Source organism: Pyrgilauda ruficollis, unplaced genomic scaffold, assembly GCF_017590135.1.
Source record: "Pyrgilauda ruficollis isolate IOZ18807 unplaced genomic scaffold, ASM1759013v1 scaffold45, whole genome shotgun sequence".
NCBI classification, from domain to species: Eukaryota; Metazoa; Chordata; class Aves; order Passeriformes; family Passeridae; genus Pyrgilauda; species Pyrgilauda ruficollis.
The window spans coordinates 1,607,177-1,629,077 of record NW_024526044.1 but is presented as its reverse complement, the minus strand read 5'-3'; the positions used below and the strand labels follow the sequence as shown (position 1 = coordinate 1,629,077).

The 21,901-nt window shown below is 39.7% G+C and overlaps 1 protein-coding gene across 2 annotated transcripts in view; it reads left to right on the top strand.

Moving 5' to 3' along the window:
• The window catches only part of OSBPL2 (oxysterol binding protein like 2), a 34,350-nt gene extending 13,024 nt beyond the window's left edge, over positions 1-21,326 (top strand). For both annotated transcript variants that reach the window (XM_041478478.1, XM_041478479.1), the window contains exons 4-15: positions 5,710-5,857; positions 6,098-6,173; positions 7,376-7,510; positions 8,552-8,649; positions 9,324-9,506; positions 11,970-12,077; positions 13,092-13,181; positions 13,823-13,943; positions 15,762-15,890; positions 16,609-16,732; positions 17,381-17,471; positions 18,638-21,326. In XM_041478478.1, coding sequence (XP_041334412.1) covers positions 5,710-5,857; positions 6,098-6,173; positions 7,376-7,510; positions 8,552-8,649; positions 9,324-9,506; positions 11,970-12,077; positions 13,092-13,181; positions 13,823-13,943; positions 15,762-15,890; positions 16,609-16,732; positions 17,381-17,471; positions 18,638-18,740 — 1,406 coding nt within the window. In that variant the 3' untranslated portion in view covers positions 18,741-21,326. The remainder of the gene's footprint in view (positions 1-5,709; positions 5,858-6,097; positions 6,174-7,375; positions 7,511-8,551; positions 8,650-9,323; positions 9,507-11,969; positions 12,078-13,091; positions 13,182-13,822; positions 13,944-15,761; positions 15,891-16,608; positions 16,733-17,380; positions 17,472-18,637) is intronic.
• Positions 21,327-21,901: the final 575 nt, after the last annotated feature.

The window sequence follows — 21,901 nt, the reverse complement described above, 5'->3', positions numbered from 1 at the left end:
AAAGGTGTGAAATGTACCTCTAAACATGATGTCTGCATTGTACAGCTTTGATGGTGATGCATTCCTTTGTCCCTTGCTGCAGAAACTGCACAGCGCTTGTTGTTTGACTTATCTGCATTTAGACACTCTGTTTTTGTCCTCTTTCCTCTTCCTCCTCTTTTTTCCCCCCTACCTCAAGGTTGATTCCCCCTGCAAGAGCTCCAGGTGGTGGTGCCTGAGCTGTTCTTGTACCTGCAGTCCTGGCTGAGTCTGCTCAGAGCTGGGGGGTTGTCTGTCAGTTCTGTGAGCACTCCTTGTTCCATCCTCATCTTATTCTTTCATGGGAGGGAATATGCTGGCAGGAAATAAGTTTTTATATACATATATATATGTTATATGTGTTTCTTGGAGCCTGGTACTTGGTTTTAGAGGAGTGCTAGGTTTGGAATACTTTGCTTCAGATTTGTTCTCCCTCAGGACTGTCTGTCTTTAAGGACAGGTGCTCAATGCCTTTCTCCAGCTGGGTGCTTCAGAAGATGCTGACAGTTTGAGTTATTTGCACAGACCTAGTGAGGTCAGACCTAGCTCTTTGTAGCTGTGTCTTGTCCAGGTCATTCAGAAATGTGACACCAAGAGCCACTATAAATGCATTCATGTTCCCTGGCTGCTGATGTCTGTGGTAATTCCCTGTTCCTGTTAACACTGTGTATCTTTCACATGGTGCTTTAGTGAATTTTTTAGGTGGATCCTGGTAGTGCCTGCCTGTCTCTTGGTTTTTTATGGTCTGGACATGGCAGGTGTAGGTGCAGTACTCCTAGGAGATCAACAGGATTCCACAATCACAGTCTTTTCTGAGCCAAGGTGAGCTTCCAGGTTTCCCAGTGAAAACTCAGGATCTGAGGTTCCAATTTTTGATTTAAAAAAATTAAATTCCCTTGGTAGGCTCCTCAGTCTGCTCTTTCCAAGGATGCTCTCCTTGTTTTTAGGTCAGATCAGTGGAAGGGCAGAAGCTGCATTCAGATGTGCTTAATCTGCTCAAAGTCTAGAGTTGGGATGTGGCTGCCAGGAATGAGCACATTTTCTAGCTGTGTTTTAGTGTTGAGATGAAAACAGTGTGTACACCATATTTTTCTCTTGCTCCTGCTGCATCCTGGCCTTGGTTTCCCCAAAAAAGAGCTGCAGTGTGTTCCCAAAGTTCACTGATTTTAGGAATTGGGTGCTGGGTTTGTGTGCTGTAGGGAGTAAACCAGGCTTAGAGCATTTGGACTCTTGGGAGTTACTCCAGAATTCTGCAGCACACTCAGCAGCAGCCCAGGTGGTTTCCTGCCTCCTTTAAGGTAGTATGGACTCCTTGAGGAGTCACAGCTTTTCCATAGTTATTAATTAATGACATCCACTTGTAGAATACAAATGTCTCCTAAGGAGACCCCTGATTTTTATAGTGCTGGATTTAACTCCTTGGCTGAGAAGTTTCCTGCTTCTGACACTGTCCCCATGTCATCCAAAAGACACGGTCATGGGAGGGAATTGTGTGCTGTGTGATTGGGAATCATCCTCCTGGCACATGGTTTGTCCCTGACTGGATGATGATGGCACTTTTGGAGCTGCAGCATGGACTGGGCTGTTGATGAATCAAGGGGGTGGATCGAGTTGGTGACAAAGTTTCCATGGGGAGAAAAGTTTCTTTGCAGTCAGAGGTTATTAGCATTGCTGACACTTGACAGCCTTACCTCATGAATGAGTACTCCCTAGGGAATCCCTTGGGAATGTTACCTGTGATCTCACTTATTCCAGACATCACAGCTGCCAAGAATCTGCTTTTTGTCAAATTCCAGTGGCCGCCTTCTCTGAGGCTGGATCAGGATAAAGGTGGTCAATCCTTAGATGAATTTCAGCTTTGAATTTTTCTGTGAGACAAGGAGCATATAGCTTTGATCTGTCACCTTGGGTGTGTTAATGTCATCACAGACTTTGTAAAGACTGTGTGCCATCAGGGACCTCTTTTGAGCTGTATCCTTCATTAATATTGTCGGGTATCTTTTTGCCAAAGTGTTTTGTGGAAGTGTTGCCACAAAGCAGGAAAATGCCTGGCTGTTTACCAGGGTAATTTATTTTTGAGAACACAAATAATTTAATTTTGCTTTTTTAAATATTAGCCTGCAGTTCCACAGAAATGTGTTCTGTTTTCATGAGGCTCAGCTGGTTTATCCAGCCAGGTGTATTTGTGAAGGTGTTGTTGCTTTCACGTGGGGAGGAGGAAGTGAGGTTATCTGCCAAACTGATATATTTTCATTCTGTCTGGATCAGACTGAATCAATGGCTGTGTAAGAATTGCAGATGTTGTGAAATGCTAACCTGCCTCCATCAGCTACAGCTTGTGACAATGGACTTATTTTGGAGAGGGGAGAATGGTTAACTTCTGGCAAATAAAAACAATACCTCTTGCTTCACCTGCTGTCTGCACTTCCAGCATGTTTATCCCTATTCCTTTTGTAGGTGTGAGGGCTCTCAGTACCAAGGTGTTTTGATTCCCTTTGTGCCTTGGCTGACAATTAATTATTGCTCAGGGAAGTTGCTGACTGTCCAGAGGGGAGGGCTGGTGTCCCTGCCCATGACTCAGAAGCAGGGCCTCTGCTGCCTTGGCTCATGGGCAGCACACTCTGAGTGGACTTGGTTCATCTGCAGGATGTGGAAGAGGAAGGCTAAGAGAACTAAAGTTACTGGCAAGTCACTTTTCTTTAAGCTCTTGAAATATATTTATGTTGGCACCCAACTTAAGTATTTTACTTTGAAAGTTTAAGACTTTTTAAAAGGTTTTGTTTCACTCTTAACACATGTAAGTGGGACTTTGATTAAGCTAATTGTTGACATTGTAGTTCTGTCTCTGGTTCCCATCCTGCTTTTAAATCTCCATTTTTATCCTCACTCCCAGTGGCTTTTCAGTATGAAAACTGTCCTGTAAATAAACTACTGGGTTTCTCAAGTTCAAAGCTTTATTGGCAGCTGACGTAAGGCTCTTTTTGGATCTTAGAAAAACTACAACAAATAATTTCTGTATGCTCTTTTTCTTCCTCTCCATAAAACAGTGTCTGGATAGTTCTTAATAGAGCTATAATACCTAGAACTTCATTGAGAAGCATCTTCCTAAGCTTTCTGAATGGGCTTGTAGTGGTTAAGTCATGTGATGCTAAGGTGGAAAGTGCAGCTGAAAGTCTGTGATTATCTGGCTGTGTACCATAGTGGTTTTGGTTCGTTGTTTTTTTTAAAGTAATTAGGTGGAAGTGCACTCTAATAAAAGCAGACTTACCCTTCTGATGTACTTCCTTTTCTGGAGCAGGGATTTAATTTTTGTTTGTCTGCAAGACACTCATTTGAATTGACATTTATTTACTTACCAATGACATATTGTTGTCCATAAATAAAATATATACTTGAATCTAAATTCCTCATAGGCTTTACAAGAACAGGACAAAATAATTCTGAATCCTAGGAAACAAACACTAATGTGGATAACACAATGACCATTTGATAGGATTTGCAGGATAGGATTTGCAGGGTTTCAGGTACAATATAAAGACTGAAATCACAGTAACCTTTTTCAGAACTATTCCCCTATAAGCCAGTGGACTATCCCTGTTGTGAAGCTTTACTTTTACATCTAGGTGTGTTAATCCCATTGAAGTGATGCTGTTCCTTGTTGTTGTGTGAACTTGATCAGATTTTTGGATGAGCTTGAAAAAGCTTTTTTCCCCCCCACTTATAGTTAAGCTAATAAGTTATTTTGCTGCTTGTACTGTAACAGGTTCCAGAAAAGCGAATATATGGTTAAACATACTATTTTAAAATCAGAAATATTTTGTTGTGAGTTGACTGAAGGTTTTTTTAAGACAGGTGTTTCAGGGTAGTCCTCATTTTAATGACCTGAATCTATGTGTGGCTGTCATGCTTTCCAGTTGAGTACCAAGAGTGCCAAGGTGTGGTTATTGCTGTGTAATTACATTATTGTGACATCAAAACCTAGGAGACAGGGCAAGACATGACATCACCCATTACACCTGCTGTTTACCAAATAAGATCATATCACTGGGACTTCCTGGTGCAGTTCTGCATGTTATTGCCATGGTCTTGATCCCTGAAAAAAGTGCAGCTTTTTGTTTCTGGATTGTGTGCCTTGCATGAATTGCTCTAATGCAGCAAAAGCAGCCATTGGAGAGGTTAAAATAAAGTTGAAGTATTGCTTTGTAAAAAAGTTAATGGCAGAAGATCACAACATTTTAGTCAATTTAAAATGAATAATCTTTGTCACAGCTGATTTCTTTACTCCATTAGAGTGTTTGCAGGGTTTGTAATGTTTCAGAATCTTTCTGTACCCACAGCTGACTCGGGGACAGGCCATAGCTGAGTGTGATGGGAGCTCAGTACAAAGACAAGGGGCTGCAGGCTGTGACAGCTGGAATGAAAGGAATGCAAAAATTGTTACGTATTCCTTAAAACCATGGCAAAAAGTGTATGCCAGCAGATACCCACATTTAATGATGCTCTTCGACTCTTAAATTGGAAGCTGGAAGCTAAAGTCATGAGGAAGAATTGACCCCTTTGGCACTCAGAAAGGACTTAATGATTTCAGAATTAACTTCAGCAAAAATGTTCCTTTATTACACTGACTGATTAGCAGTGTTTTGTGTTGTAGTGCTGTGGCAGCTGTGAAGGATTGTATTAATTGATCATTTTAGGGTGCTCTGTGGTGATGCTGTTGTGGTTTACAAGTGGTTTGTTTCTGCAGCACTGAGGGGAGGCCTCTTGCTGTTGATTGAGACCAGGGGTGTGTGTAGAGGTGCACAGAATGCTTTAAAAATCTTCTAATTCAAAGCCATATGCAAAAATTGTCATTATTTATATTACTGTATTTGTAATTTATGTGGCTAAAAATCATTAGACTGGAATCTTGGATTGTTGGTTTAATCCAGCTTTCACTTAGGGCTGCTTGGTAACACAAGTTTGTGTTGTACAGATTCCTGCTGGCTTAACATTTAGGGATTAAAGCTGGTCCAAGCAGGTTGCTGCGAGCTGGGGTTTGGTTGCAGTAGTGTTTCCAGTAGCTCTGGACCAAGTGGTTGGATTTGGGAGATAGGAAGTGCAGCCACCTCCTGCAGGTCACTTATAGAGCTCAGGGAATGGTTCATCCTGGTGTCCACATGTTCCTGTGCAACCACTGGGGAGGTGTTAGATGGTTTGCAGGTATGGGTGGCAAAAAGTTCAATGTCCTACATTTCTGTGGTTCCAGTCATCTGGGTGTTTGCCCCTGCATCGTGAAATAGCTGTTTTCTCTTTTTTTTTTTATTTTTCTCCTTGCCTATTAGCAGTGTAAATTTAATTTATTTGGTGTCTTTGAGGAAAACTACATAACTCAAATTATTGTAATTACACTGCAGCTCTGGAAAAGAGAAAATGCTGCTAATCTGATTAGGAGCTACTCGAGAGCTTTTAAGATTCTAAATTAGTGTTATATTCAGCAGCGTGAAAAATGATAATTCTTGATTCTAATGCAATAGTTGGCTCATAATACTCCTGGAAATTAAATCACTTAATAAGGGTTTTCACTCTGATAGTCTTTAAAATAAACTAACCTAGTCTAGGCATACTTCAGGTGTGAGACTTGCAAAATGTGAGTGGCACTCTGTGGCGTGGTAAGGCTCCTAAGAAAACTGTTGCATTTTGGTTTTTATACAGGCTTTGATTCTGACAATTCTTCAGGAGAGTTTTCAGAAGCAAATCATAAAGGTCCAGAGATGCTTGATCTAGAGCCACACCAAAGCAATAGCACTGGAAAGCATAATGGAGAAACAGAGATACAAGAAAATGGGATTAAGAGACACAGGTAAACACACAGAGCTGCAGAGGAGATGGGAGTGGAGCATGTGCTGGCTCACACCTTTTGGGGCATTGCTCTTCTCAGAGGGTAATTCTCTGGGGTTGGAAAGTCATTTCATGTGTCTGCTTCCTGTGCCAAGTCTGGGGGATGCTTTGCTTCTTTTGTAAGTTGCTTCAATAGAAAAGAAAATGGCTTGTTGTTTAGTGAGCTCATAATGACAGTTGTGTTTCTTTTTTCCTGTTACAGGACATCATTACCTGCTCCAATGTTTTCTAGAAGTGATTTTAGCGTGTGGAGCATATTAAAAAAATGCATTGGACTGGTAAGTTAGCTTGAGTGAAGCATCTGTGTTAGGTCTCCTAATGTCAGCTGATTAATTTTATTGCTTAAACATCAAGACACAAAATAACATATGGTGCATTTTCCTATTTTTTTACTAGGAAACAATTTTAAACTGCAACTCCCAAAATCTCAACATTTATTTATTAACAGTACTATTTCCATGTCTTCTGTAGGTGTTAGAGCATGTGGATTGGCATTTTTGAAGCTGTCCTTTAAGAACTAGACTAGAGCCATTAAAATATAATCAAATGTTTGATTGACACAATGCTCTCTTATCTGCTCTCTTTCTTTATTCTTTACTCAGCAAAAGGTGATTTAGGACTTTATTTTATTAATTAATGTCATCTAGGAGATACAGTTGTTCTCTCAGAACTCCTTTTGGTGGGATGAGTGACCTATCTACTCAAACTTTTGCTTGGACCAAATCAGTTGAAGTTAGTTAAGGTTAACATTTTTTTCCCCTTGCTTGTGCCATCGTGAGGAAAATACTGCATTAACTTCATCTGGTGGCATTTTGCTTTCTGCTAAGTTTTAAGCAGATGTTTTAATGCTCGTGAGTGCAACTTTGTAATTAAACAGCCAAATTTTCTTGGGTGTAGTAAAAGACCTGGGGAGTTGGAAATCTCTGTGTGAACTTTGTGTCTGTCTTTATCTGCACAGCCAGAAATGGTCTGACACAAATAACAGGCTGCTTAAATAAACCACTAAAATCTGTTAGAGCAATTCAAGTGCTATTCTTTATGTAAATGTTCCTTTCAAAGAATAATTTGTGGTTGCTGCAGTGAAATAGATAGATTTTATGCAAATAAGCATGTGAGGTTTTCCAAGGAGCATGTGGCACTTCAGTATCAGCACAAAGCTGGTTGGCACATTATTGCTGCTCCCTAGGGAGATTTTAACCTCTTCTGCTTTGCACAGAGCACAGCAGAGAAGGTAACATTCTCTGTGAATTCATTAGGTTAGCTGAATCAATGTTTTAAGTTGTTATTTCAGATTGCAAGTAGGGTTCTGCACTGCTTCCAGCCCCTTTCAGCTGTAGCAGATCTGCTACAGGCTTGCTAAATATCCTTTGAGGAATACTATAAATAAACTCACCCACCATTTTTTTCCAAAATTCTTGTTGTTGCCAGTTGTTTACTTAATGTTGTGTCTAAGAAATCAACCTGCCCTTTGGTTATGTAGGAGCTGTCCAAGATTACAATGCCCATTGTCTTCAACGAGCCCTTGAGTTTCCTTCAAAGGATAACAGAATATATGGAGCATATATACCTCATCAATAAGGCTTGTAGTCATGCAGATCCCCTGGAAAGAATGCAGGTAAGAATCCCCACCACCTTCTGGGTAATTCACAAGTTTTTTTCTCCCAGTCTTTGATTTTAAGGCAGTTTCTCACTTGAGTGTATCTCTTTCTCAGGGGCTGCAGTAAGAATGGCCAGTTTGTCTGTCTAGATGAGTTTCTTCTTTCATAGTGACTGTGTCAAATATTTGTGACACTTTGACCCTTCATGCATGCACAGAGTTTAAAAGGAAGGTACCACAACTGACCACGCCCAAGGATCTCAACTCATTTCTTTAACTGGGACTTTTTTTATGGTTTTATGTGTTGTGAAGATGAAATCATGGCTTTATATCACTCTAAATTGGTTTGCTGAGTGACCTCATGATTTTGAACTTCCTGGATGAAAAATTGTTGTGACAGAGACAAATATACCACAATTTTCTTCTCCAAAACTGGTTGTTATTGGGAGTAGGATACAGCACCTGGCTGCTCTCACACCAGGACAGTGAATATGGTGACACCTGTGTGCACCACGTTGTGCTGGTGTTACTTGCAGCTCTGGTTTTACTCAAGTGCAGTGGAGGGTTTATCTTGGCTCCTGTGTCCACACCTCCATTTCCCAGCCTGCAGGAGCTCCTCAGTGTCCCCTGACACTGGATTGTCCCCTGAACCTGCTGGCCTGGCTCAGGAAGTCTCAACTGTGCTAGAAATGGTTCTTACCTGGCACTAGGAGAGTGAGGATCTGTTCCCAATGAGCTGAGGGTGGGGGCAGTCAAAGCTGGGAGGAAAGTAGATTTAAAAAACCAGGCTGATCTTCTAGAAGTAGGTGAGGCAGAGTGTAATCTGACAGAATTTACCACAGACAATAATTCCTGTTGGAAATGAGATTCTTAAAAAGTGCTTATATTTCCCCACTTCTTTGTCACTTTTCTATGGCTTACAAATGTTTTTGCCTTAAGAAATATAAAGCAATTCCGTTCTGGAATAATAAATACTGCAATGTGCCACAAATAAAGTACAATAAACTTAGAGCTTTAATGCACTGTTCTCATAACAATGTGTTCTTAATTTGCTTACAGGCTGTAGCTGCTTTTGCAGTTTCTGCTGTAGCTTCTCAGTGGGAGAGAACTGGCAAACCATTTAACCCACTGTTAGGAGAAACCTATGAATTAATCAGGTAGTAATTTAATTTGGGAGCTGGGGCTGTTTGTGTTCTTGAGTTAGCAGACTCTCACGCTGGTTTGGTTGTAGTAAAATACCACTAAAGTATATTTCTGAGTATAGCTAAAATTCTTTTCCTCAAACTATCTCAGAATTTCTGAGAAGTTTTTATAAAAGTTAATAATTTTATTTCTAAGTTTAGACAGAATAGCCTTTGAATTATTTGGAGAAAAATTGGTTCATGTTCTTCCACCAAAAATGCTTCCTGAGCAGACACTATTGATTAATTTTAATATTGTTTTGTTGATCATGTCAGATAGAGAAATTAGTCTGAAGGATTTTGAGATTTCTCAAATAAATGGGTGACATGTCTGCAGTAGAGTAAGGAATTTTCAGTCAGACCTTTTCATGTTGCCCAAAGGGTCTCTGTATTTTCATGAGTTATTTCAGTGAAATTTCTTCAGATGCCTTTCTGGGTAGAAATCTGGTTTGGGGTATAAAAGGAAAGTTCAGAGTAAAAATCCTTTTAATTTCATTAATTGTAAAGGTGTCACAGAACTAGAAAAGGAAAAGTCTCACCTTCAGTTTAATCTAAAAATACTTCACTTTTTTTTTTTAAATACCAAATATTTTCTCTTGCAATATTAAAAATATGCTTACTGTCTAATGCTCTTTTTTTGCTTTTGCCAGGGAGGACTTAGGATTTAGGTTTATATCTGAACAAGTCAGCCACCACCCACCTATTAGTGCATTTTATTCTGAAGGCCTCAATAAGGACTTCATATTTCATGGATCAATCTATCCCAAACTAAAATTCTGGGGAAAGAGTATAGAAGCAGAGCCTCGGGGAACAATTACTTTGGAGCTTCTGAAGTGAGTATGAGAAGTAAATAACTTTTTTTTTTACTTTTTGTAATAACCATGTTGGCTTTTCAGAGGTGATTGCCTAAAAACCCCTTGCTGAAGATGTCGTAAGAATTGATTTACAAGTCGATTTTCACTACTTAATTTCAGAGCTGGGGCTTTTTTGTGTTGTGTTTCCATAGCTGTAGCAATTTGACCCAGTTTTTCCATCATGAAAATTTGCATTTCTTACATATTGGTTGTTACTGAAAGCTAGTTCTGTGAAGACATGTAAAATTTAAATGTAGAGATAAAATTCTCTTACTGGGCTGTTCATGCTCATCTCAATTTTCAGTATTGCTCTTGGTTTTGGTGGTTTGTGTGGAAAGAGCTGCATCTCACAGTAACTGTTCTGTGTGGTAAGGGAACAGGAGAAACTTGTCAGGATCCTTCCAGAGAAGGATCAGCTTCCTACCAAAATCAAGAATGCCTCTCCAGCTTGCTCCCAGGCTCGTCTCTCATGAATTACGTGACGTCCCATGAGTTGTGTTGTGTCCTGGTGGCACAAAGACTCTGGAGCTCTCCCAAGTGGGACATGAGGATGCACTAGAACAGTTGCAAATAAAATATTCTGCATTTGGTGCTTTTATAAAAGCCTTTCTGAGGCCTAACTCTGAGGTGGTTTTGAAATGTTAAGGAACATTTGGTTTCAGTAAAAAACTTGCCTTGCATAGCAGGCATTGACTTTTCCTGTACTTTCTTTTGGAAGTAGTTTAATTTTTCAGCTGTTGGCATCTAATATTCTAAAGTTCATAAAAGTAGGAACTGGTCTTGGAGATAAATGATGATAGAAATAAAGGAAATTTCTTCTGATGTAGAAGGAACTGTGAATGTTAGTGCAGAATGCAGGTGTTACCAAAATAATGTTTGTTCCTTGAGAGCCTTTCTTTAGAGGATTATTAAAGTTATTGCTGAACCTAATTAAGGCTGAGATTTAAACTGTAATATAAACAGTTAAAGCATTTATTTTAAATAATTGCTTCAAGTTAGCAGCAGGAGTTGAAATCAAATTTTGAGCCTCTCAGTGTTGTGATTCAGACCATTCTGTTGCTTTGAGGAGTCTGAGAACTGCTCAGGGCCTGAGTGAACAAGGAGCTGTTTGGGAAGCAAAGCTGTGAGTCAGTATTAAATTGTGCCTTTATATTAACCATGACTATTTTTCAGAGCATTTAAAGACACTTTTCTCTCACTTCTTCAGCACAAAAAGTGCTTCAATTCTTCAGTCCTGATCATAAGTGCCTTGTATTGTGTTTTGGTTTATGCTGTAAAGAATTTGTGTCAGAACAGTTCATGAATAAAACTATGTTTAAAGGCTGGGGGGTGAATTTGAGGGATTCTGGTATTCTTTCCCCCAGCTGAAGAGTAGTCATTGTTCTAAAGACTCCTTGAAGAAAAGGAGCTGTGGGAAATAGTGAGACTTCAATGATCTGTTATTTCTCTGTACTGGGAAATGACAGATGGGTTGGAAACGTGACATGGGAGCATTCTCTCCATGCTCACTGGAAGTAGAAGTACAAGGCACTTTTTACAGAGAGCACTGCTTTTTTTGTATTTTCTGTTAAAACTGAGTTTACAAACTTTTCTGGGACAGATAATTGCCTACCAGGTAACTTCAGTATTTCCCTTACTAGCATGGAAAGATGAGTGTGAATAGATGGCTTTGACTCTGCTAGTGACAATAGGAATCCTGTTGTTTAACTTTTTGATCATTTATGGAATAATGTCTTTTAAGGATTTAGATTCTGTAAACTCACCTTTAAAGCTTTTCCCAAAACAATAAACCAAATGGAAAATCAATTCTAGGATTTTTCCTTCTTCTCAGCAAATCTTTGGGGAAAGGATGGAATAGAGTTGTGAACTGGATTTTAAAATGTCATGTTTGTGGAGCTTGCAATAGTGCTGTTGTGTCCCAGTGGTCTTAAACAACCAAATAAAAAAAAGCAAAAACCGCTGACACCCCCAAAATTACCTTCAGTGGCCTCAAATACAGATGAGAAAACTTGTGGCATGTTTGTGGAAACCACTTATGCAATTTACTGCTGCTGCAGCAATTGAATAGAAGACAGGCATTAGTCTGTTTCTCCTGCAAATACTGTGTTTTATCACTTAAAACTTCAAAATTCAAATGAAAAAGTTGCATTCCTGGACTGCTCTTTATGTTGGGCTGAAATTTGTAATCCAAAGCACAGCAACTGTAAAACTCACGTGAGAAGGGAGAAGAACAATGGCAATATCACTTCATTAACTTGCACTAATGCTTGGATACAGCACATTGTTGGCTTGTAAAGAAAAGTCTGTTTCTCTTCTCTTTTGAAGCTGAGTGCTGGATGTTCAGAGGAGTGCTAAATATTTTGCCTTGCCATGAACAGAATTGAAAGCAGGCTTCCATCTTAAGCTCAAGAAAATGATTTCTTTCTCTTATTTCCTTGACAGGCACAATGAAGCTTACACATGGACAAATCCAACCTGTTGTGTACATAATGTAATTATTGGTAAACTGTGGTTAGAACAGTATGGAGTGGTAGAAATTGTAAATCACAGGTAATGCTGATGATGAACGCAGGGGCTGTAGGGATTGTTGTGGTCATTTGTGTTACAGAGCAGATTTTGATTTTTGTCAGACACGCAGCAAACTCTGCTTTCTAGCTCCAAAGTCTTGTGGTTTTGTTTTTTTGTTTTTTTGTTTTTTTTTTGTTCCAAATTTTTTTGGTTTTTTTTTTTTTTTTTTTTTTTTTTTTTTTTTTTTTTTTTTTTGTCTTTTTCTGGGGTTGGTTTTTTTTCTTCTCCTGATAAATGCAAACTCTCCCTAAGCCTGGGATTACTATCATAATATTATTAATTAAATTAAAATAAATAAATATTATTAATTAATTAAAAAGGCACAAAGCCAGATGGCCTATGGAGAGCAAAGGTTTTACATTTGTGAGTTACCCATCCAAATTCAGCATCATTGCCAGAGAACAGAAATTAAATTTAACTCCAGAACCATTGAATGGAATAATTGTCAGAGGCAGATTGGACCTCCATTGTGTTGATTGTGATTTGTCACTTTTTTTAGTTTAGATAATGGACAATGTCTTAAATTAAGGGCACAGCACAGAAAAATGACTGCAGAGTTGGGAAATGTGAGCTTAGAGAGTGTCAACTGCTCTGCCAACTGCCTGTATCAAAGCTTTTTACTTACATAAAATAAATTACCTTCTAAATGATGAGGGAAAGAATTCTGTGAGCAGCATTACTACTGCACATGTTACTCTGTCAATAAATGAGAGCTTCAATCCAACAAGCAGCTGTTTGATACTTCTCATAGCATCAAATCTGTAATCCTGTCTTCTGTACTTGCACAAAATTTGTTAGTTCTGTGGAATTTTGAAATTTGTGTGTCATTTTTATGTCCTGGTCAGATAATAAACCATAGTTAAACCAAAACAATTATATATATAAAGTAACCACCAGCTAACTGTAGCTATATTAAAAAAGCTAAATAAAGTAAAATACATTTTCTGATGTATTTAGGGGCTTGCTTCTCTAAGCATGTACTTATTTCCTCCACAGTACTGGAGATAAATGTGTCCTTAATTTTAAACCATGTGGACTGTTTGGGAAAGAGCTTCACAGAGTAGAGGGATACATCCAGGACAAGCAGTAAGTGAGAAAAACCTCTTGGTCTCTCTGTTTTTAACACTGGGGCATTTCTTTTGCTGGCATAGTGGCCACAATGATGTGACTTTAAAGTTGCTAGCAATGTAGTTTGTAACTCATTTTTGTTCTCTGTGTCAGTATTAAACCCCCTGATTCCAGCATGATAATTTTTAAGCATTAGTAGAAAAAGTCTCCATTCCAGGTTTTGGAAATGAAGGGAAAATGCTTAGTAGCAGCAACTGTTTTACTATTGTACAGTCATAATTCCAGTCTTCAGTTTAAAATAATGAGAATGTGGTTGTTAAAAGTTTTTAATTAACCCAGACCTGTTTTGTGACTCTGAGTCTCTGTATTATAATTGGCTTTGATGTACCCACATTCATCTAACAGTGGCAAAAGCATGTGACTGTCATGAGGATCTGTTCTGGAGGGCTGGACTGAGCTGAAACCTTTTCTTTGCCTATCAGACATCTGTGTTTTCTAAGAATCACCCATTCTGTGATTCTGTGAAATGTGCAAATAGAAACATAAAATACAGCGAAGTAGGAAGCTGAGTATTTAATATAGATCAGAATCTGCAAGGCTTGGCTTAGCAGCCCAATCAGAAGGAAGAGCTCAGTGTCCTTTGCTTTATTTCTGTGCAGCAAGAAGAAGCTGTGTGTGATCTATGGCAAGTGGACAGAATGTTTGTGGTGCACTGATCCCACCACATACGAGACCTACAAAAAGAGTGAGAAGAGAGGCGGTGAGCCGAAGAAGAAGTCGGTAAGGGGAGGGATTCTTTAGGGAGAAAAGATTCTGAAATATCAGAAATTAAATCAAAACATCATATTTAGGTGAATGAAAGATAAAAGCTGCCATTTGGTAGGGGTTGGATGGGGCAGTGAGAAGGCACTTGGCACTTAGAGCTTTGCAGGCTGTAGTGTGAGCTGCTGGCATGGAAGGGAGCTCGGAGGAATGGTGTCTGCTGGAGATTGGTCAGAGAAATCATCAAATATCAACCCCCAAGCTGATGTTGTCCAGTCCTTGGATGAGGAAAGTGGCTCTACTGCCAACTCCAGCAGTAAAAATACTTGGATTTGGGCAGTAAAAACAATAGCAATTTTCTTCAAGTCAGATATTCTTTTTGGTGATGCAGATTTTCAGAACTTAGGATGTAGAAAGTCTTCACAAAAAAGAGGTCTGGAAACATACAGGGTTTTACTTCATAGGTAAGCGGTGTCAGGGAAGTTGCTGCCAAGACCTCAGTGTCACGTGGAAAATGGGAAATATTGTATGTGCAGCAGAGGACTTTGGGTTTCCTTATATCAACAGTTACTCACTGAAAATGAAAAGTTAAACAGAAGCTAATCACTCTTGATGCTAAGAGGCTCAAACTTTAAAAGTATTCACATCAGAAGAATCTTGAGCAACAACAGGCCTTGCTTTTGGCTCTGGATTCCATCATGGTACAGGCTTATATTTTGACTCTTTAAAAAAAAATAATAAGGTTCTGTTCATCTTAAGAAAATCAACTCTTTCTTTCCTTCCTTCCTTCCCGTTGAGACTATTTTTACATGGGGAACTGTCTAACAGTAAACCAGATGTTGACATGGAAAGTAGCCTAGAACTGTCTTTTTAAATAATGAATATTCAAACCAAATGATTGAAATTAGACTCTTAACCATATGGAGCTGTTTTCTAGTGTATAAAACAGACTCTGTTTAACCTAGTAGAGTATTTTTGATTGAAACAAATAAGCCATGTCAAAGAGGGCAGAAGGAAAATAGAAAGGGGGTGGGAGTGAGGAAAACTGTTACTGTCACTCCAGGATGTTATTGCCTCAAATTTCCCTTCTGGTTGTTGTGGTTTTAAATGGGTTCTCATGGTGAAATGCTCTGAAATTCCACAATGCTGCTGTCTGTGTCCTGCAGCAGTCAGATTCTCTCAGGTTCTGAGAGCAGCCCCCTGAACCATTGGAGTTTTACGTGTGCAGCACAGCAGTGCAGCTGGTAACAAAGGAACTTGGAAGGAAAGTTACTGCATTCATAAACTTAAGGACATAGTCTTCACAGTGAGAAAACTGGTGGTGATAATTGTGATTGGAGTCTGGATCAGACTGAAATGAGGGCCTCTCTTTTTTTAACTGAATGTTTTGCAAACAGTGAAGCAATATCCAAAACCAGGCATGCTTTATTTGTGACTTAAGAACTAACTTGGGAACTGGATTAAATTTCAGTCTTGGCTCATTTGCACCTGTAGAAATAATGGTCATGTGAGGTGAAATTAAACTATGGCATAGGATAGAATGGCAGCTGGAGAAAACACTTCTGAAATACATTAATTTACTATTATTACTGATTTATTTTAAACAGATATTCAAGTTTTATTTAAGTGTTGGGATACTATTCAGGGATATCAGGAGCAAGACTTGATAAAAATGAGAGGGGCTGTATACAGAGTGAGGAAAAGCAAACAGGAGGGGTGAGGCAGAAGTACAGGGGTGTTCAGTATCTCAAATGTGAACAGATTCTTCAACAGTCACTGCGGAATCCAAGATGAAACCAGTTCCTTTGTTCCTCTGCCAAATGTTATCTGTTTCAGAATGAAGAAGATAGTAAATCTGAAAATGATGAGGCTGATGATATGCCAGAGGTTCAAGACACAGTGCAGTTCATACCAGGCAGTAAATTGCTTTGGAGAATAAACTGTAGGCCACCAAACTCATCACAGGTAACTGTTTCAATCTGCCCCTGCTTTGCTCTTGCTGGTGACTTATCCAGGGGAAGATGAGTAATGGTCCAGGGAGCCTCCTTGCAGTGTCACTCCTTGGCACAGGACCAGGCTCTGGCAGTTCTTGCTACACTGAAATTATACTCCAGCAAGCTGTGCTTTAGTCCTGTGCTGAAAGCAGCCCTGCTGTGCTTGAGCTGGCACAGGAACACGTGTTCCAAGTGTCGATGGGAATCTGGAGATTTAGCTTAACCTGTCTGGGAGATGTTTGCACTGAGAGTGGCTGAAGTATGGGTACACATTCCCTTCTGCTGGCCCTGCTGTTCCAAGACAAGCTGCCACAGGGTGCAGTAGCTGGACAGCAGGATATTAATATCCATAGTTTCAACAAGACTTTTTGGTCTTTTAGGTGTGGGTGGTTTTGTTTTGTTTTCTAAAAATGATGCTGTTAAATATCAATATCGTAGGAAATCTGTCTTAATTCTCACAAGCAAAGACTGCTTAAAAAGATGAAAGCTGTGATTTCTATCCCCATCTGCCCTTTCTTGTTCTTCCCCTCCTCCAGCTGGTGTTTTAGCCCTAACCTTGCCTTCAGGGCAGCCAGTAGGGGTTTGACTCAGCAATTTCTCTTGGAAGTTTTGTTGTATCCATTCATTGTAAGGAACCCAGCACTGCTTTGCTGGAATAACTTGCGTGTTCTCTTCAATTTGCTTTCCAGATGTACAATTTCACCAGTTTTGCTGTGAGCCTCAATGAGCTGGAGCAGGGCATGGAGGCAATCCTGGCTCCCACGGACTGCCGGCTGCGTCCGGACATCAGGAACATGGAGAACGGGAACATGGGTATGTGTTTGCTGCAGGAAATACTGGCACAGGAGTACGTTTTGGGAGGGCTGGCTGAAGGGAGGCCGATGCAGGAAACAATCTTCAGTTTCTCATTCTCAGAGCAGCCTTAACTCTTTTTCATCCTTTGCACTGAACATGCTTTTGAACAGTGTATGATGTCTGTTTTCTCCCAGAAGAGCCTGGGAGAGCAGGGCTGCTATCCTGTGTTGTGATGTGTTTGCATGTTTGTTAGCTTGGGAGGAGCTGCACATGTGCTCCACTTGCTCTGGAGTTTGTCTGGAGAGACATGTGGTGAGCAGACGTGCTCTGCTGCTCTGGTGTTTGTCAGAGGAAACACAAGGCCAAATAGTGAAAAAAAATCACTCTCTATCACTCTCTCTCTGTTATTGCCTAATCTGAGTTCTTCCCTGCTGTCTCAGTGCAGTATTTCTGAGAGATAAAACACCAGCATTGCAGTTTCAGCTCTGTGTTTGCAGCAGCAACTTCTCTGAAACGAGTTGTAGGTTTTTGTTGCTAAAGACTGTGTACAGCAAATGCTTTGTCTTGCTTAAATGAATTCTGTTTCATTTTCTGGTCTTTCCTGTGTTTTCTGCATTTTTGTTTCTTTTTTGCTAAATTACCAATTTCTCTTGAAACATTGGCTAGATGTGGCAAGCAGAGAGAAGGAGAGACTAGAAGAGAAGCAAAGAGCTGCTCGCAAGGAGCGTGCGAAAGACGAGGTGGAGTGGCACACACGGTAAGGGGCCAGGAAGGAGGAATTTGTTTAAGCTTGGAATAGTTGGGTACTGCTTGAATTGTTTTTGTTCAGGACAGCATGTATCTGATTGCTTCCATGACAGCACAATTTGTAGTGTCACTTAAAGCATTGCTGGGTCAATAATTAAATATGTAGCTGGAAGCTAAAATTGTTGATAAGTCTGTCTTGGAAAAAATACCTAACAATAAATGCTGAAGCCTGTCATAATTAACTACTGTGGTAATGCTGAATTTTTTTTTTAACCCACAGAGGTCATGTTTTTGTTAGAATGAATGTTGAAATGTTAAGTGTCATCTCTCCTGTAACCAGTTCCTGTCCAGCTTTTGGTAGTTGAACAAGACATTGTGGCCCTCTGGGGCCTTTTATTTTCACACTCTTTGGATTTCTTGGCTTGGATACTTCAGAAATTGCCTTTTTGACTGCATATTCAAGTGATTTCTGAGTCACAGAGTGCATCAGGGAGTGATGTGTGATTTGGCTGCTGCTCCCACAGGGTGCTTTTCACAGCTGCCAGTGCTGTGCAGTCAACTGTGTGCTCATGGCCAGTTGCTTCCTTCAAAGGCAAGAACTTTGGGATGCTCCATGATTTTATGAAATTCAGAAGAGAAAGCATTCTTTTCCCAAAGCTGAAGGAGTAGCTACAGTTTTTTTCCAGTTAATGCCTTGAAAAATCTCTTCCAGAGAATATAAAATTGGTTTTGGTTAACGGGTTTAAAAGTGAGCAGCTGCTGATGTTCTGTGCAGGACACAGCTCCATAGACCAGAAATTGTTTCCCCTTGGGAGAAATTTCCAAAAATGATTGTGTAACAGATTTGGCATTCTTTTAAAGTAAAAATTAGTATATATAATCTAGAGAGTCAATGTTATTTTTACTTGGAATAGGACAGGAATTTTAAAATCCATTTAATACTCCTTGACTTTATGCTAAAATAAAAGGTGCTCTACAAGGTGATAATTGTGTAGGAAGTTCAATTATTTTCCTGTTCAGAATATTTCCAAAGAATTTTTTTTATAAGAAATACCAGTGTATTTTTAGAATGTTTTGTAAAAGAAGCAACACTGGAGTTTTTTTTCTCTGTTAATAACTATTAATTCTGTTTGCTTTTTTTTCTTTTATTGTTTCTCTCCTTTTTTTGTTTTACAGATGGTTTCATCAAGGCACTAACCCATACACTGGGACTCCAGATTGGCTGTACTCAGGTGGTTATTTTGATAGAAATTTCTCAGACTGTCCAGACATATACTGAAATTCCAGAAGCAATTGCTCATCTCATCCGGACATCTAGTTACTAGATTTCATTCCAAGCCAGTTACTCTGGTTTTGTTGATAGCAAAAACCAGCTTTTCAAAGTAAATTTTAACAGAAATTCTATCAGTCAACAATCAATGATTTAATTCTCACTAACGTTGGATTGCCAAATATTTAAATACTGTTGCGCTCATTCCGTAAAGCTGCACCTGAAATCATCAAGTTTTCACTAATTTTCAGAGGGACCTTTGGTTCTCCATTTCCTCCCCTAGTTTCTCTGGCAGGAGGATATGCTGTATCTGTAGAGCACATAACATCCTTGAAAACTACATAACTTAAATAAACTAGAGATAATATCCTCGATACTTAGTACAATAGAGAAGAAGCTGAAGTTTTTGGCACTTGGAGCAGGGATGAAAAGCCAACGTGGTACCAACAGGATCAAACCCAGTCCTGTCACACTCCCCATACTGTATGTAGCACTCCCTGGGGACGGGAGCTCCTGGCCCCACTCTCAACAATTCCATAACTGAGAGCCTTGGGAACACAAAACCCAGCCCCAGCCTCTCACACTGTAGTTGTCTGTTACAGAGTCTTCACAACTTTGGGACACTGTGAGCATTAAACTGCATACCTGTGATAAATCCCATAGAGCATACGTTAGGAGAAGGGAAGGGCACACCCAAAATGTGCATTTCCTGAGGTCAAATGCTGTTCTTACCATAGGAGAAGCTTTGGAAGCAATAGCAGGAATGTCGAGGTGGTTCCAATGTACAGTATATTGCTTGCTACCACTTGGAGGCTTAACTCTTCTGCACTACCTTTGGCAGCTTTGGCACTGTGTATGCTTCTAGACTAAACTTTCCTTTGGAAGCACTTCCGTGTGTGTATCCACGCAGGTTCATGTTTTGGGGAAGTTTTGGTTTGCATGTTTCTCATTATTAGGTCATGTCTGTTTTGTATGTGTGAAAAAGCAGAATCAGTTTAAAGCTTTGGCAGAGTTATACTTATTACAAGTTTCCTGTGAGCACGTGATGTCAAAAAGTGGGATTTTTTTTTGTTTTTATTCCATATCAAACCATCGAAGCCATATAATACTGGAAATAATCAATTACTGAACTGATGCATTCATTTTCTTTCAAGTGGTATTCTTCAGGGGCCAGGGTGTGGAAGAAGGCTTGAAAAATTTGGTCCAGTAATTAAAACTTATTGTTATGTTGCTGCTTCTTTTATGAAAGTTTTTAATTGAGTAACCAGGTGAAAATGGAGAGCGGCTGTGCTGCTGTGAAGTTTACAGTAATTTAGAAATTGTTGGTGTTAAGTGCCAGCAACATGAAGCATTCAAGAAAGAATGGTCTGATTTGTGTCCAAAACATCTGTGATTTCATCCAGAAAGTAGATTTTTTTAAAGTGTTTCTCAGAGAATTAAAAAGCAAAAGAAAATTAACGTATTCATAGAGAAATTCTTCCAGCAAATCATGTGTACAACAATTGGATTACATTTGGGGGAAATTTAGTTGTTTCTATTGGAAAAATAAGCTGTAAAACTTCAAGGCAATAAGGAGGGGCACAATCTTAATCTTGTCCATGGCACCTTGATTCTGTTGCCAAAATTTGTAATTTGTGTTGATGGAAGTCCTCAGAACTTGAGCTGGAATTAGTGGCACAGTGGGGTTGTGTTTGTTCCTAGTATGGGCACAGACACTTCTGAAAAGACACTGCTGATCTACATGGAACAGCATAAAAATAGTTTTGATAAAAACCTGAGCTTTAATGACAGTGTCAGGCACTGTTAACCCCTTTCCAGACATGCTGCACATACCATAGGGAATTTTTTGTTAGGTGAGGATTAAAATGAATCACATATTAGAGCAGTGGGAGTTTAAAACTTACTTTAATTACATAGTATGTTCGATGCTGGAGTGATGTTTTTAAAACAATGCATATAAATAGAAATTGCCTGAATGGAAAAAAACTGTACAGATGTTCTGTTTCTAAGAGGAGGTGTACAGGTTAGCATCCCTTTTGTCTAAGCCAGGATTTCAATTCAAAGACCTAAAGCCTTGTCATTATGTGAAAGCATGAAACAATTGTACCAGTGTGTTTAATCCAAACTTCAGTATAGAATCTTCATGGGATATAAAAAGAAACTGGGAACGTTTCCAGTTTAAGAACACTTCATTAGTTACATCTTCACCCCCGTCTCCCTTTCCTTTAGTCTGAAGTTTTCAGTAAAATTTCAGATTAGTTCCAAACCCATTCTTTTAATTTATTGCTCTTCATTGGCAACACTTTCAGAACCCTTTCCCTGCGCTGCCGACACGGCTCTGCTTGGCCAGCCCTGGCATTCCTAATGCTCTCAAAGTCCAAAAGTTTTTGTGTTCGATGCAGATCTCGCCTCAGTAGTTTACGTGTCAAAACATTAATAACTTTGCACCTTTTGAAAGAATGTCACTTTTATAACTTGATTAAACACTGTATATAAGATAACTGTGTTAGTATATGTTAATACAGCTGCATAGAGAAACCAGCTAGAAAGAAATTATAATAAATACTTAATAAATAAATACCCTTTGGGCCTCTGGATGGTGACAGAGATTTTTGTGAGACCCGTACAGAGCAGCTGGTGGGGGGGGCCAGGAGGACTTTGGCTTTGCTCAGCCAGCTGTGGGGCTGTACCTTGATTTCATTGGGATGGTCACTGGGCAGAGATGATTTAAAGCAGAGCTTTGGACACCTCCAGCCCCGGGTGGAAGTGCTGGCTGGAATGGGCAGCGGGAAGAGCCTCGGGAGCGCTCCCAGCACTGACCTTGCCTGTGGGATGGTGGAGAGGCCAGCTGTGAGCTGGAGCTGGGGAGAGAGTGGGCTTCTGGTAAAAAATGTTATCAGTGTGAAAGTTCACTTGGTACTGCTGTACAGCATTTGTGTCTTGGAGGTGGTGTCCTGCTGTAAATGGGGAGCAGCTTTTCACACATCCAGCGTTTGTAGAACTCTTGGCACCCGGGTTAACAGGACAGGAACCATCTATCCTAGAGGAGACCTAATGAGAACTATTTATTCTCATTTAATCATATAAAATAATTTCCCAGTAAATTTTTCGCCCAAACCCGCTTTTTAAAAGCAAACTCAAGACTCTTCACCTAGCGCTGCTGTTGGGAA